This window comes from Netta rufina, assembly GCF_964035555.1.
Source record: "Netta rufina genome assembly, chromosome: 2".
In the NCBI taxonomy this organism is placed as follows: Eukaryota; Metazoa; Chordata; class Aves; order Anseriformes; family Anatidae; genus Netta; species Netta rufina.
Genome location: NC_140124.1, coordinates 62,766,182 through 62,783,507, shown reverse-complemented (window position 1 = coordinate 62,783,507; position 17,326 = coordinate 62,766,182). Strand labels below are relative to the sequence as shown.

General features: G+C 42.4%; 1 protein-coding gene across 1 annotated transcript in view; it reads left to right on the top strand.

The window, feature by feature from the left end:
- Positions 1-1,352: 1,352 nt before the first annotated feature.
- MATCAP2 (microtubule associated tyrosine carboxypeptidase 2) overlaps positions 1,353-17,326 on the top strand; it is a 48,930-nt gene continuing 32,956 nt past the window's right edge. Inside the window, exons 1-2 of the mRNA XM_084306781.1 lie at positions 1,353-1,433; positions 11,923-12,596. Of these exons, the coding sequence (XP_084162907.1) occupies positions 1,409-1,433; positions 11,923-12,596 (699 nt within the window). The 5' untranslated portion in view covers positions 1,353-1,408. The remainder of the gene's footprint in view (positions 1,434-11,922; positions 12,597-17,326) is intronic.

Below are 17,326 nucleotides of genomic sequence, written 5' to 3'. Positions count from 1 at the left end.
TTTTTCCCTGTAATTCTCATATATCACAAGCAAACTGTAACTGAATAGTGATAGCTTTGCCTAGCTACATTTAAAACTGTTTACTCAGTTCCTGCAATTTGAGATTTGGAGACAAGCCTGTGGGTTCCAGATACAACAGAGCTAGCAAAGAGGGTTTTTATAGGTTAACTTGTACACGTTAACAGAGCATGTATCTCCACTGTTCCTCAAAGAATTTGTGGGAATAGAAATGTTGTTTTTGCAGAGTTACATTGTTTAGAAGGAGGGAATGTGGTACTGAGATATGCTTACAGTGATAAGAAAGTTTAGCAGGCGACCTTGTAAAATGCAGACAATCAGACTCCTTAGGACAATTAGGTGAAAATCACGGTGTCAAGTCAAGTCAGATAAGTGAAGAAACATTACCACCTCAAGCAGTAAAAATGTCAAAAGAAATTTGAAATTTAACAGGCCGGCAACTGAAGGCCATGCATTGTTTGTGAAGCATCAGATAGATTGTGAACCTGGATTACCCACTCAGTGGGGAAACAGGGGAGGGTCCTGCCATCAAAAGGTATATAAACTGTGTTTTGGAACTAGTAGATGCGCTCTCTCCTGCTTGTGGGGCGCCCGCCATTGCAATCGCGAATAAATTACTACTTCACTGAGATCCTCGCCTGAGCCTAAGTTATTGGCTACGGAGTGTTTCTCACAAATTCAAGTTACAAAGGGCATTCAGCTTGACAGCTAGGTATAGCTGTGCTTCAGTACTAGCCTTTGCATTAGGCTCTGAGAAAAAAGACACTGCAGTCTTGTCATAGCTGGTCTTTAAGAGTCTCTCCCTTTGTGAGGCAATACTAGATCAAATGAAAATACATGCTTTAAAGTTTGTTTGTTTGTTTGTTTTTCTTACTACCCTGTAGTGTAAGTATCAGACCAGAACTCTGTGGAGATAGTCCAGCCACACAGCTTTGTGGTTGCGTCTGTGAGGGTTGCTCTAAGGAGGATTCATGAAGTTCAATACAACTTGTTCAGGTCAGGCTGATAATTATCAGTTATTATCAATTATCAGCAACGAGGATCATTGCTAATTGTCAGCGCAGCACACGGCTATGGCTCAGTTCAGTGCAAGGTGTGCCCGCACACTGACAGGAGAAATCAGGGGTGTTGCGGCCTGATGAGGCAGCCCCCCCGCACTACAACTCCCAGCGTGCACCTCGCCCCTCCAGCGCCGGCCTCCGCAGGGTTGGGGCGGCGCGCGGCATGCTGGGACTTGTAGTCGCCAGTGGAGGGCGGACGCTCGGCGGGGGCGGCTCCTGCGGGGCGGTGGCGAGGCCGCGACAGGGACAGGGACGGGGACGGGGACGGGGCAGGGACGGGGCCCGGGTGGAGTCCCCGGGGGCTGCCCGGCTCCGCCCGGCCCGGCACCATGCTGGAGTCCATCCGTGTGACCGGTGAGTACCGCCCCGGGGGGTCGTGGGGTGGGATCCTGAAATCAGCCCTCGGGGCTGCAGCTCAGGTTTATCCTGCTCAGAGTCAGCCCTCGGGACGGATGCGCTGCTGCAGGAGGAGAGCAAAGAGGTGGATATTTTTTTTGGAAAAAAAAAAAGGTCTTAGGTGGTACTTCAACATTCCCAGCATGGCACGGGCTCTGTTTACTGAATGTCTTGGTGCGAAAGTGTTAGAGAGCTCAGCACCAGTCTTTTTTGCAGGAGCTGGCCCTATAGCGAAATAATTTCCAGTTGCTATAGGCAGAGCTTCTAGTGCTGTTAAGTATGAGTTGCCTGACTCTCTCTTCAAACTGATGAGTGCTTGTAACCCTTAAAGGCATTTAATAATAGTAAGAACAGACGCTACCACAAAACCTTGGTCAGATTCTGTTACTCCACAAATAAGCCTGCAGCATTTGAAAGTCAGTGGGACGTTAGAGATTCATGCATAGCCCTCTCCATAGCCTGTTTGTTGCAGAACATGCTTTCTACAACCTTCTGCACCCCCAAACCATGCCATCTAGAGCTAATGAATTAAGTGTAGGTTTGTAATCTATTCACATTACCTGGATACTGAAGATAAATGTAACAATTTAACATTTGCAAAATATATCAAAGGAGAAATCTTACTTGTCATATTCTTATATTTTCTTCTCATCTTTCAGTTTCAGACTTTGCTCTTTTCTTATTATTTGTAGGCAGATCAAAAATTATTTGCATTTGAAAATCCAAGTTGAACTATTAGAAGTGTTTTCTCATTTGGGGCAAAAATAAATTCAAACATGCTCTAAAATGGTAACACTGAACTGAAAAACTAAAGCAGTGTCTCAGGTGATTACATTCCAAGGATAAGCACGCATCTCCAAGAACATCTCTGCTACATGCTGTAAAAAGCACACTTGCAGTTTGGAAGGGATTTGTCAATTATGCAGGTATAACCTGAGTGACAGGTGCTAAAAAAGCATGAGCTCTCTGTGTTTTTAGAGCATGGCTAGCTGGGCAGATGGAGATCTGTGCCCACAAATATGTCATTATTCACCTCATGCCACCTATTTTTGAATCCATTTGGACAGTAACAAGCCAGTAGTCTAGGTGAGGAAGATTTTTTTCTAAAATGCTATCCAAAATCTAGAAAAAATCTTACATGGGGTTCTTATTACACATATTATCAACATAATAAAGTATTAGTTCAACACATCAAATGGAAACCAATGATATAACCTAGTTTCTGAATTTGTCATAAAATTTAACATATTTTTCTAACAGCCTCTGACAAGATTAGGCAGTGTGTGATGCCACAAGATCCAAAGCTCATGATGGGATAAAAGGTGTGCAACATAGACATGCAAAGTATTTCATTAGCACGGAATTAAGAGGAGATCTGTGGATCCCACACACCCTGTGTTAGCAGATTTGGGGTATGTCCCTTCTCCAGTAGTATTTTGTGTGGTTCTGTGACACATCAGACATTGGCATCTGTGGTATGTGGCAAGTCCAGCATCGACAGCTCCAGCAGGTACCTTGAAAATGACAGGGTTGGGGCTAGAGCAGGAGGTGGTCCTGCTCGTGTGCAGGGCCCCATACCCAGACAGGAGGGATTTAGCTCTGCCCAGTGCTCTGCCCTGCTAACCCACCTCATGGGGTGGCTGAAGCCAAATGCAGCTGCTCATAACAGGGTCAGAATTGTACCCTGGCCTAGGACAGACCAACTTTCCACTGAACAGGAGGGCTTTCCATCTTTTGGTCCCCTACTGATGCTAAAGTGGGGACAGGCAGCTCTTCTGCCCCTTCCTCCTTCTACATTATTGCCTTCCACTCCCAAACCTGGCTGGTTGTTTGGTTCAGTAAAAATTTAGATCCTGGTGAATTATTACTGTGTTGTTACAGAGAGGAACAAGATAAAAATAAATGGAAGTAAGCATGCTGGGAAAGTCTTAGGAGAGACTATGTCAGTTTTGGTTTTTGTTTCTAATAGTTGAAGGACTTGGGGCTTTGTGACTTTTGAGCATTTGGGGATGAGATCAGTGGAGAGAATCTGTGTGCATAAGTGTGTGCTTTTTGTTGTTGTCTGCTGTCAAGATCGAAATGTAAAAAGTCAGAGAAAATAATATATATACATCTCAGAACAGCTGTAACATACAGGGATGAGATATGAAAGATAAAACCTATATGAAATGTAGTGTGATATGCAGCATAGAGCTGTAGCTTACTACAATGGCACCCAAGTTGCCTTTTGCAGACTTCTTACAGGTAATCTGCTGACACCTCTCATGGCATCCTGTAAAAGCTAGAAATCACTGCTATTCCAGTCTGCATGATTAACACGGGCTGGTGATCCACTGGCTGCCTTACGGTGGTAGGAGCTGTTGTCACTTTTTGAAAACACTGAAACACATTATCAGACCATAGGCTGAACTGGCTTTATATCTAGAATACAAAAATATCTGTTTCAATCACCACCCACTACTTGGACCTTAGAAACTCTTTAATATAGTTTAGTAAAGTGAGGTTCCTAAAAGACAGTGTGTTTTTTGTTTGGATAACGATGTCTGGTCTGTAGGTAGTCTGAAACAATTTCTATTATTGATTAAATTGACATATTCAAAGCTGAACTTTAGAAGCTTGATGTGTGGCAACATAGTCATCATGGTTGACATTGTCTCAAATATAGTTTTCTAGTTGTAAAACAGTGATGACCACAGGAACCAGTGAAAGAATTTGAAACAGTGGCTATACGTGTATGACCTCTGTGAGAACTGTGGTGTTACCTGATACAATCTCCCAAATCTGATGTATTTTCTGTTGATTCTAGATTTCCAGCAGAAATACGCATCGAACAGTATCCTCCTTCAGTTGGGAGAAGGTGAAGTACAACCACCTTGGTGTGGCACCTTAAAAGCCCTTTCCTATAGAACTGCACATTGCTATAAAACTGCTCGTATAAAGTAAAAGATGGCACATACAGAGTTGGGGGACAGCATTTTTGGTAGCAATCACATGCATACAAAGCCTGCCAGGGAGAGCTCAGGAGAATCCTGACTTGCGATAACCAGAGGTTATACAGACACATGTATTTATTACTGCCCAACAATACTACTGAGTGCTGAAAGATTGCTGTCAGGAGCTTTTTATACCGGATAGACACAAGAGCTTGGGGGTGAGAGGTATGGGAGAGGAGGGGTCCCATTTAAGGTCATTTTTGAGTGGTTTCCTAGAAAATAAAAAATTCACTTCTTATACACACTTGTATTAATTCAAATTAGTTCGTATGTGGTGGCAATTTAAGGCTCACTCCTCTGCTAGTTGTGGCTTCTGAGAATTGATTACTAAAGAAGGGGAAACATTACTGCTGTTTACATTACATTATCTTATTGTCTATGTTTTAAGAAGATGCACTTTGCTTCTGTAGACAAAAATGTAAGTGGAAATTAAAATCTCATGCGCAGAAATTTAATATTTCTATGTCCAGACATGGTGAAAACCTCACCTTTCATTTGTCCTTCTCCAAAAGTAAGGATTCTCATCCTGCAATACTTAGAGAATCGTGTGCTCATGCAAACAGGACCTCTGTCCTTTCGCTTTGCAGAACAGCACCTTCAGGCAGGAGAACTGAGCGATGCAAGCAAGCTTAACATCGCACTGACAGCTCCAAAAGCGTGAAATACTTTGCCACAGGGCTTACGTTGGGAGCAAAACCTAATTTTCCTGTGAAAATAGATCTTGAGTTTAACTACTATTGACTTATTTTCCTTGGAGGCATTTAATGATCTCTTGCTAATGTTTCATTCAGAGAATAATTACTGGATGGGAAGCAATTACAGCTTGGCTATTTGCAACTGTGGGCTGAAGCTCAAATCCCTTTGTGGACTTTTAATGAAGCTCTGGCCATGCCTCCTGTTATGTGAATCCTTGAATTTTAGGTGCAGAAGTAGGAGGCATTTCTCTGTGGCAGGATCTACTTTTGCTCTTGCTTTTGCTCTCCCAAAGCTCCAGGATGACCTGGCTGGCAAGTGTGAGAAACACAATGCAATCATACATTGCATCCCTTGGGAGTCTTTGGTCCACCCCCATGGGAAGGGCACTATCTGGGCAATCGGTCATCCCGAGGCACAAGCATAGCAGTTGCTACGGTTGAGACTCTGGACAGTATATTTGACCCATTCTATCCAGGCATTCACATCCCCATACCCTGTTTGAATCTCAAATGTTTGAACTGCCACATTTCAGAGGGCCTCCTGTTTTCTCTCCTGTTTTCTCCTTGAGTTTCTCCCTTTCTCTGATGGCAATAGAGGATCGTTTCCATACAGCTATTCTCAATCTGGCTGTTGGGTCTCTCCCAGTTATTTGTTCTCTCTGCTCAGTTGTCATTGGGCATTTAAATCTCCACAAGCTAACACCTCACAAGCATCAAACGTGACAGCTTGTGGTACATAACCCTCTGTCACAGTCACCCATATTTTGATGGGGTATCCCGTTTTTGCTATTATCTGGTCATGCCTTTTCCAAGTTACCAATTGACCGAGGCCTTCTCTGAGGCCTAGAATCACTAAAAACAAAATTAGTAATCGATTTTTCCCTGTCATTATTTTTAAACCTTAGGTTTCCAAATAATTATCGATACAAAAAAATAAGATGTACACTACTACTATAACAACCCCCCCTTGGGAGCACTGCAATTTGCTATAGGTCTGTCCTTTCTCTCAATCACAAGTCACACTTGTTAGTTACCTGTGAAAATAAAAGGTTAGATTACAATTGTAAGCTCTTATCCTGCTCAGAGTCCACTATGAGATTTCTCTCTTCAATTTCAACTTCCAACAAGTCTTTTGTAGGAACAGCTTCCCAGGTACTAGGGTCGACGGATGCCTTCACTCAAGTATAGTGAGTCCAACCTTTTTCCGCAGTTCTTACGGCTGTTTCAGTGGTCAGTAATTGTCCTTCCCATTCAGGCCGGAGTTGACTCTTTCCAGGTCCAAATCAGGACCCAGTTTCCTGGGTGATGGTGGTGAATGGGGAATTCCAAAGGTGGGGTTTGAGCCAACAACCCACAGGTCCTGAGAGATGACAAAGAAGAGGACAACCCCAGAATACAGTTCTTAAGGAAACTCTGTTATTTTGAATTGTGGTATCTCATCCCTTATGCCCAGATAGGGCAATCTGAACAGCATCTCATATGGTGAAATTCCTATATCCTTTCTTGGTGCTGTTTAAACCTGTAGGAGTAAGCATTTTACCCAAGGAAGTTGGGTTTCTAACACTAGTTTAGTTAATTGCTTCTTTAATGTCTGATTCATTCGCTCCACCTTCCCAGCAGAGGAGGGGTGCCAGGGGCTGTGAAAATCCCACTCAATCTCTAAGGCCTGCTTTAACCCTTGCAGTAAAGCTTACACCCATCTAGTCACGTGGTCAATTAGGACAAACAAGTAACTCAGTAAAGTTTACCTGTATACTTTGGAAAGGTCAAACCCCTGGCTCCCGTCCCCCTCTAGATGGGTTACAGAACACCTTTTTATTTACGTTTTGACATATGGTACATCCTCTACATATGTGCTTCCCTAAAGTGTATATTCCTACACAGACATACTTTCTTAGCACAACATCACACATTGCTTGCACCTCCCAATGACTCTTCTGATGTAAAACAGTTAATATTTGCCTCATTATCACTTTATTCAGCATTTCTCTCCCATCAGGGAGTATCCGTTTTCCTTCAGACTTCATGGCTCCTGATTCCTTAAAAAAATCATTCTTTTAAAACTTTTTTAGTTCTTTCTTAATTTTCAATAATTCCCTGAACTCTCTCTGGATTTATTCTTCATTTTCCCTCAGACATTAGATGCCTTAAATACCTGACTTCTCTTTCTCCATATTGTAATTTATTATTTATTTGTTTTCAATACTCCCAAGCCCTGCTTTCCCAGAAAGTTGAATAGCTTGTTAGTAGCTTCCTTCACAATTCTTTTCTCCTGTCCTGACAATAGAAAATGATCCACATATTTGTTAACATTAATACCTTCTTGGGAGGTTGGAATTGCTCCAAAATCTTTTTTTTAAAACTTACCCATATAGATAGGTGTCCCTGTAAACCCCTGAGGTAAAATTGTCCACCTATATTGTTGCTTCCGCCCCCATTTCAGGGTCTTTCCAGTCAGAGGTGAATATACATGTATGTTTGCTCTCAGGGCCAGAGAGCACTCCATTAATAACACTGTTATTCCAGTCTAACAATTTACTAGTTGAATGCCCAATTTCATCATCAAATCCCTTCCCAACAAATTAGTCCTTGCCTTGGGTACATACAATAATTACCCAGTGATCATTTTATCCCCTAGTCTCAGCTTGGTATCCCCCCCAAAGTGGCACTGTTATCCCAGCCCCTTCTACCCCCATCACTTTTTAGGGTTTCATTAGTTAATTTAATCCCTGATACTTTACAGGTCAGTAATGACCTAGCTGTTCCCCAGTGTATTGGGTTTGATGGCAAGGTTCGGGGGCTGTGAGTAGGGGGGTGGGAAACTGCAGTGGCAGCCCCCGTGAGAAAAACCCAGAAGCCTCCCCGTGGCAGATAAGGGACAATTTCATCTGGCCCCAAAGGGGCCCACTGCTGCCCAGAGCCAAGCCATGAGCAACACAGTCCGTGCCTCTGTGAGAGCACATCCACGAAAACAAACAAAGAAACAAACAAAAACCTGCTGCTCAACAGCAGTTGGGAGAGTGAGAAACCCCCCCCCGCAGACACCAAAGTCAGTGCAGAAGGAGGGGGAGGAGGCGCTCCAGGCGCTGGAGCCGAAGCCCCCCTGCGGCCGCTGGAGAGGCCCCTGGTGGAGCAGGCTGTTCCCCCCTCCCCGATGCTTGGGAAACTGACCAAACACCACAGCAAATATGCAAATATACCAAAACTTCTAGACTGTTACTTAGATAATGCCTACATCCTCTTTCCCTGCTCATTCAACTTCAAACAGCTCTGTTAAATACTACATGCCACACCTTTAACACCTTCAGCAACCCTTTTAACACTTCCTTTATCTTTCTCCAGCCTGTACTTTTCTAATACCAGCACCAAAGGCTCAGGGTCCAACTTAATTCCATACCTTTTCCCTCCAAGATACTGAAACAACATATCAATATAGCATATTTCATCCCATTTTCCTTCTTTCCTCCTTCTTCCACTCCAGATATTCCTATTCGAAGTGGCCAGCCTGGCCACACTTAAAACATCTTATGAAAGCCTGTCCCTGCCAGGATTCGGGTCACAACACAGGCAGCCTTCTTTGCCTGCCATTCCTTCATCTCTCTTCCTCTCCTTTCCATCCTGGCCCTGACTCCCCCTGAAGATTTTCTTCATCTTTCTCCAACCCTCTGCCTCACTACCCGCTGCACTGTCAATACCATTAGTTTTGATCTCTTTTTTTTTTTCCTTCTTATCTCCCCTCCAGACACACACCTCCAGGGCCTCCCGCAGGAGGGTCCCCCAGTGACTGTTCACTACATTCCCCCACCTTCTGAAGCATTTTCTGCATATTTTGCCAGGCTTTAATCACACAATGAACTTTCAAGAGCCCTTGGGATACTGGGTCCTCAGGTCTCATCCCCAAGTACTTTCTCATTCTGACCCCAAGTCTCTCATATGATTTCTGTGTTGCACACTATTATTATTCCAGCCAGGATTGGCAAGTGGGTATTTCTGCCCTGCTGGTATTACCCCTGGTCCTGGAGGATGAGCTCTTTCCCATTCTTGTATAGCAGCTCTCCTCCTGATCATTCCCATTTCTTTCCCTGTAAACAACATACTTATAGACATAATTCCCTCCCCCAAGAGTATAAATCAGGTCGTAGGAACTGGTCTAATTGTTCAACTAGGCTGTTGGGGTCCTCGAATAAAGACTTCCTCTTCTTCTTAAAAGTCCTAACCTCTCTGCTGGTAAGGAGGAGGAGGTAGTTCACCTAAGAGGATACACAGTTAGTGTTAGTACTGTTAGTATCAGGGAAGGCAAAATTCTCAACATATCTTTTACCTTGTTCTAATTCTTGCCAGAGCCTAGAGTACGATCCTTCTTTAGGGACAGTGTTAATACAGTGTTAATTCCAGTCCCTGTCTCCATTCCTGGAGTGACTGCTGCTGCCACCAGTTCAATATTAAGATTATAGGGAGCATAACTTGGCTCCTTCTCTGAAAAAGGAATCTTATTGTTTACACATAAATTTAAAGCCTGAATTTTCATCAGACCCGTATTTTGGCCAAAATACTGCTGTTTCCTTAATTGGTTCTTTTGTCCAGACTGATACACAATATTTAACCCTTTTTTTTTTTAAATTATTTTTCTTTTACAATCCCTCTAATTTTGGCATTATGTTTCCAATTTCTTATCATTCTTCAGGAAGAACTATTAGTAGGCACTCCCCCAGGGATATCCCTGTCCCCTGGAACTCATATTTTCCCATTTTTCCTAACCCTCGCCAGTATGTGCTACAGAAATTTCCCTTCTGCTGTGTACCACACACCAACGTACTGAAAGATGGGGGTGTACCACCAAGCACTTCCCCGTGCAAGCGTTACCGCACACCTATGAGTTTACCAGATTCCCTGGTGTACTTCCAAGCACTTCCCCGTGCAAGGATTACTGCACACCAGATTCCCCTGGTGTAGTGCCAGCACTTCCCCGTGCAAGGGCTTACCATACACCAGATCACCCGACCCCCAAGGCAATACTTAATATTTCTTACCTTGGTCTGTGCACAGAGTTACCGGATCGATTCTTAAAAAAAAAAAACGGAGTGCCTACCTTCTTCCTTTCCCCGCTACTTCATGGATCCTGCCTCTTTAACCAGTCTCGGGCCCTCTGTCAGCTTTCCGCAGAACCGCCACCGTCGATGCACAGGACCGCTGAAATCAGCGGGGCATGCCTTCCTGCTGCTGCGGCAGTGGGGCTCCCCAGTAGGTGACTGGATCCCGGACGAGCCCCCAAATTGTGAGAAACACTCCGTAGCCAATAACTTAGGCTCAGGCGAGGATCTCAGTGAAGTAGTAATTTATTCGCGATTGCAATGGCGGGCGCCCCACAAGCAGGAGAGAGCGCATCTACTAGTTCCAAAACACAGTTTATATACCTTTTGATGACAGGACCCTCCCCTGTTTCCCCACTGAGTGGGTAATCCAGGTTCACAATCTATCTGATGCTTCACAAACAATGCATGGCCTTCAGTTGCCAGCCTGTTAAATTTCAAATTTCTTTTGACATTTTTACTGCTTGAAGTGGTAATGTTTCTTCACTTATCTGACTTGACTTGACACCGTGATTTTCACCTAATTGTCCTAAGGAGTCTGATTGTCTGCATTTTACAAGGTCGCCTGCTAAACTTTCTTATCACTGTAAGCATATCTCAGTACCACATTCCCTCCTTCTAAACAATGTAACTCTGCAAAAACAACATTTCTATTCCCACACAAGAGAAGGGCAAGGTTGGAACTGGCAAAGAAAAGTCACTTCTGTCTAACAAGCCCACAGAAGTGTGAAACACAATTTCAATTTTCAGTGCCTTTTGCATGCTGCTGCTCTGCACCAGGGATTCCCTCTTTCCCTTATGCCAGGGGTCAGAGCAGGAGGAGAGTGCTCCTCCACTACAGGAGCTATATTTGCTTCTATTTAAACCATTTGGTTTACAGTGTTTCTGCTTTTTTTTTTTTTTTTTTTTTTTTAAAGCCAGCCATTGTTGCGCAGCAATTTCAGTAGATGAAATCGCAGCGTTGCTTTAAGGATGAGAGGTGTGCTTGAACTTGCTGATCTCTCTTCCCTCCTTTTTAAATATACCTTGCTGTCTGTATTAAGAAGGAACATGTGAAGCACTGAGGTCTTCTAAATTCATGCTGCTGTTTGTATGTTGCTGCAAATTGTCTGCTGTGCCTGGCCCACTCTAACGTTTTCATCCTTAGCGAGAGTAAGTTCTGCGAGTCAGGTCCTGCCTACTGGACTACTGATACCACAGCACAGACCCCTGTGGAAAATCACCATGTATCCTGCCTGCGTATTCACATGCAGGTTTCTGATTTTTAAAGTTACTCTTTATCCATGCAAAAGCCTTCCTTGCATGATAAATATCAGATGTTGCTTAAAGCCAGAAGTGTAACTGTCCACGTAGGTAAAGCCATGTGCAGAACCCCATTTTAGAAAGGTCGGTTGTTTGCTGCAAACTGGTTGCCCTTGTGCAAGATGTGCATCTATACATGGAGGTGCAAGCATAAAACACTTGTTTAGCTGCATATTTACAAGTCTCTCTCTAGATGCGCTTGCAGACTTCTTCCATTTGTCTAGAAGTCAAGATTGACATGATATGACTACAGTTAAGACAAGTTGTGCATTTCATTTGTTGTTGTTTTGAGTCTTTAAGATGAGTGAAACTGTATGAAACAGTTAAATTTGTTCTCAGATTTTTTTCCCCCCCCTCTTTAATGCAGAAAAACTTCACTGGCCTAAGCAAGAGCTTTCTAAGAAATCAATCCTGAGTCCAGAACATAAGGTGAACATTAATAATGAAAACAGCCTCCAGCACCTGTCTCCTGGAGTCCTTAAGGACACTTTCACAACAGGAACCAGCAGCTACAATGTCCTTCTTCAGAGCAAAGAAGAGAAGAAACACTACACTCAGAAGCAGTCCTCCGCTCACCACAAGAAACACAGAAAAGCCACGAAGTGCTCTACCACCTCACGGAGCAGCGAGCACCACAAAATCCAAGTGCCCACTGCCAGTGCTGGGTGGTGCTGCACAAACAGGCAGCCCTCCATCTTTATCACCAGCCCGGGGTCTAACAGCATGAAGTTTGCAAACACTGTTTCAGTTTCAGGGAACAGCATAGGACTGCCACCTAGACCCAGAAGTAGAGCCAAGAGGCATTTCAATCAGTCAAAGCCAAAGCAATCCCAGTCACCAAAAAGCTGTGGAAAAGAGGGAGATGTCTCTGGCCAAAAACTCTGTCTACTAACTGCAATCAAGCCTTCCAATGTGGAGAAAGAGAAAATGAAATTTTTCAAGTCAGATTTCACATACAATCCTCAATTTGAATATGCAAACCCTGCTTTGCCAAACGTGTTAGCTAAACATAGCCAAGCATCTGACAGATTTCTTAAGCAGGTACAGTTACTTTTTTTTCCTCATTTTATACTCTTAACTATTTCTTCCGCACTTGCAAAATGTCATTTGGCTTTATAGCAGGTGAAAGTTGTTCATCCTCATTTTCCTCACATGCTGTTTGAAAAATGCATCAACAGTAAAACTCAGAGTCTTTTTTGACTGAAAAATGAAAGTCTGCCTAACTGTTAAAGGATTTGATAGAATAAAGGCACAGTTTCTCATAATGGGGTTTACGTGAAACACAGTTTAAGGCAAGAAAGATTTTTAAACAGTGAAGCAGATGTAGCACAGAAAAAAAAGCAAACAACAACACACAACAAAGCATAAAGAAGCTTTAATAAATAGAGAAAAAGATTGTGTAGAAGTCCTCTTGGTTACACAGGTGGGGGGCAGTTACTTGATATTGTTAGCAACATTAATCATAGATAACAGCAAATCAACAATAATTTGTCAAACTGGATTTAATGCGAACTATCCCTTTTAAAATGAAGTAGCCTTAAAATGATTTTATGCATGATGGATGATTTTATGGAGCAAGCCTGTCACTGATTCATCCTTCTTAAAAAAAAATAAATTTTAAAACTACCACATCCTCATTATGAATATTCATTATCAAAAAGGGTGAGTGATTCCCCAACATTATTTTATTTATTTTACTATCAAGTTTTATCAAGAAAAGCATTTCTTAAATGTTTCAGCTCCAAGAAGTACTGAACAATATCCTGCACGTCATATACCTGAAGAAGCAATTTTAACACAGCTGTAAGCCCAGCAGGTGGCACTCTCTCTTTTTCATTTACAGCTAGCTTTAGAAATTTTCATCTTCATACACATTTGAATTTCATTTCATGCAAATTTACTATCCAGAAAAAGCAGCACGAATCAAGATTTTAATCAGCAAATATTGTACAAGCACTCACTTCTTCTCATTGCTAATGTTTTTCCATGCATGCTTTCCTCATCTGAAGAAATACACAGGTATCTCATAGAAAGCGTTAAGATTCAGAAAAGATGATGTTATAAATGGCTCAGGATTCAAATTAGAATTAAATGAAAAATAGGATTTATTAAAGGATATAAAGGAATAGAGGTAAGCAAACAGCGCTGGGTGCACCGGGAGTCTCCTCTCCACCAGGACGCACACCAATTACATCAAGCAACTGATTTTTATGCTCCTAGACTAATACATATTCATTACTACTTCTAAAAAAAATAGATTATTAAAATTAGCTTCCGGGGTGCAGTCCCTCCTACTGGAGCATGCGCAGTCTCCTCTGGGGTCTCTTCTGGGGGTCTCTAGGGGTCTTCCATGCTGAAGGCTCGCAGTCTTCCTCTTCCCCTTTGTACTTACTGGGCACCATCCCAAGTTTACGGAACACCTTCTTCAAAACACCTTCTTCAAATCTTGTCTCCCAGCCGCCTTTCAGCTTCTTTCTCAGCCCCCCCCCTAACCAGATACCAAAGATCCACATAGTATCCCATAACAGTCATTAGTTGTTATCAGTTGTTCTGAAACTCCCAGACACACGGGTAATTAAAACATTCTTCCCCAGCCATTCACAGACACATCTATAGCAGTGTTAGAAATAGAAGTCTGGAACAAAAGAAAACAGGTTCATAAATTTAAGAAGTGATAAATTGGCTAGAATGAGGAATGAGGGGGAGACTGGGACACACTGCAGCTGTGGTTCAAGCATTGAATTGCCAGTGCAGGGCCCAGAGGCAGACAGGGTTCAAACATTTCAAACAGAATTGTTCTTTATGGACACGAATTGTTAAAACATTCCTCACAATCCCTTATCTTCTTTTCAATATCCCCAATTCGTGTCTCTTCTGTTATCAATAATTGGATTTCATCAGTTTGTTCTTGGAGGGTCCAATTCTTAAGCATCATAATTGACATATTCCCTTCTTTTTTTAATGAAGTTATTACTAATGTACTATTTATCACCCGGCGTATTAATAGTGTAAGACAAGGTATCATACAAGGTACAAATAATAACGTCATTATACCACATAATAATAAAAATAACACCCTTTTAACCCATGGTCCACCAGGCAGCCATGAAAATAAATCCCATTCCATATCCTTCCAGGTTTGTGTTGGGACGTGGGCTAATTTTCTAATTTCCTTGGTTATCTTTTTAACTACTTTCCCATTATCGTCAATTTGTAAACAACAATTAGAATAATTTAGTTTACCACACACACCCCCTTCTTCTGCTAGTAAATAGTCCAAGACCATTCTATGTTGGAAAATAGCATTCCTCATCTGGGTAGATTGGTCAGCTAGGAGATCCAGAGCTGTTGCTGTTTGATTAGTTATTATTTCGAGAACTGCTTGTAACCTAATTATGCGATTCAAATTATAAATAGGTTCTCGAGCTCCAGATATTACTTCATTCGGATTCCATGTAGCTGGTCCATAATACTGTATGATTCTTTCAGGGGGCCATTCATTTTCTCTCCATTTTTGAGCACTACCTCCAGCTAAAGAGGTATCAATATATCGTTTCTCCCTATTGAGATCATCATATAATTTTACTCCTAAGTGATTCCCTTGTATTTGAGATAATAAAAAGAATAAAGGTCTTATGTATCCCACGTAGCATATTCCTGACCAATCTTTTGGTAACCTTTTATAGGCCCGTTTGCCACATATCCAATAATGTCCTTTTAAAGCCCACGTCCCATTTGGAAAAGGACCATCCCAGTTTTTTCTATTCCTTGGGGCATGAAAATACAAGGTGTTCTCGTTACCAAGTGGCCCAGTTACAATGTTTGCTTCCTTAATACTCGTATATATACACTTCCAAGCCCCTACACTAGATTCCCACTCACAATTACAGCTAATTTCTCCTTCACGACTTGTCATATTATTGCCTGACCAGAAATGTTTAAAAAACACTTGCGTCCCGTTCTCATTTTGCCACCTCCAGCGATAGATCTTTACCACATGCTGTTCCCTAGTGGTGTTATCTCGCTGACAACTCAAGATTTGAACATCGAATTGTCCTTTTGATTGTGCTCTTGCCATGGCTTTACACCCAGGTCCAAAGAATTCCTTAGATGAGCATTTCAGCCAAGTCCCATTCTTCAGCTGGACATGTGTAGCATTCCATTTTCCTTTACTTGCTGTACAGTTTATAGGTCTACATTCAGGATCAGTACATTCATATCCAGGGGACAGAGTCCATTTACAAATGCTTTCTCCCACCTTTACTGTCCCTGTTCTGTTTAAACAATATATACCTTTTTCTGATGAATACAATTGCCACGGGCCTTCTTCCTCTTTCCAGAATTGTGTTCCATTATGAACTTCACTTAGATTACTAACCCACCATTTAGGTTCAACTGGGCCAGCTACCCAAGGCCAACTTTCAGCTCCTCTTGGTCCCCCACAAACCCAGCAATTGCTAAGATTAAAAGTCTTAGCCACTTCCTCCCCCAGAATAAAAAAGTTATTCCCATGGCTTAATTGCCCTTGTAAGAATAGTACCAGGAAGTATAGCATCCTTCTCATCCTTCTACGTCGTCCGGGGGGGAGGTATGTAGGGATGTGAGAAATGTCCTCAATCAAGGGGTTGGATCCACTTCCAGAATCTACTAAAACTGGTGTCACTGTTCAGCCTTCGAGGGTGGTTCAGCTCCTGGAAAACTAATTACAATAGGTTAAAAAAACCTCTTACTACATACATACATTTTTCGTCTGCTCATTTGTTTCTTTTTCTGGGACAGCTTGATTTCAGTGCGGGAGAAGTCCGGTCGAGGCCCTCACACTCGGCAGTCAATACCCGTAGGGGTTGCCTCCCTCGGTAGACTATACACACTATACACACCGCAGTGGAGAGTCCTGCCCCGGTCTTGCCTCCTCCCCTTTCTTCATTGCAGGCTTGTCCCCTTCTTCTGGTATTTCATGCAGAGCAGGTCCTATTTCCGGAACATTAGTTTTTTTTTTTTTTTTTTTTTTTTTTTTTTTTTTTTAACTTCAGTTCCCCAGGAGCGGACTCAACCTTCCAGGTTTTGGGTATTTATTGGTCCTTTCACTCTGGATGCATGGGTCCAACCCCTTTCTGCTGTTCTCACAGCTGTTTCAGTGGTAAGTAAAACAAGATACGGTCCCTCCCACCGGGGTTGTAAGGATTCTTCTTTCCAAGTTTTTATTAAGACCTTATCCCCTGGTTGTATTTGATGGATGGCAAACCCTAAAGGTGGTGTCTGAACCAGTACTCCAATTTCTCTTAGTTCTTGCAACCTCTTCCCAATAGTAATTATATATTTCTGGATACTTCGATCCTCAACTACATTATCCCCCAGGGGCATTCCCTGTGAGTAAGGCATACCGTATAACATTTCATATGGTGATAATCCAGTCTCACTGTGTGATTTAGTTCTTATGTTTAAAAGTGCCAATGGTAAACATCGAGTCCAGGGCAGTTGTGTCTCAATCATCAATTTAGCCAATTGCTGTTTTATTGTTTGATTCATTCTCTCTACTTTCCCTGAGCTTTGTGGGTGCCATGGAGTATGATATTCCCACTGAATACCTAATGATTGACATAATAATTTTATTATTTTAGAAGTAAAGTGTGTGCCTTGGTCAGAATCAATGTACTGGATTATCCCATATCTAGGTATCAGGTGTTCCAATAAAATTTTTGTCACCGTTTGTGCCGTAGCTCGTGCCACAGGATAAGCTTCCACCCATTGTGTTAAATGATCAACAATTA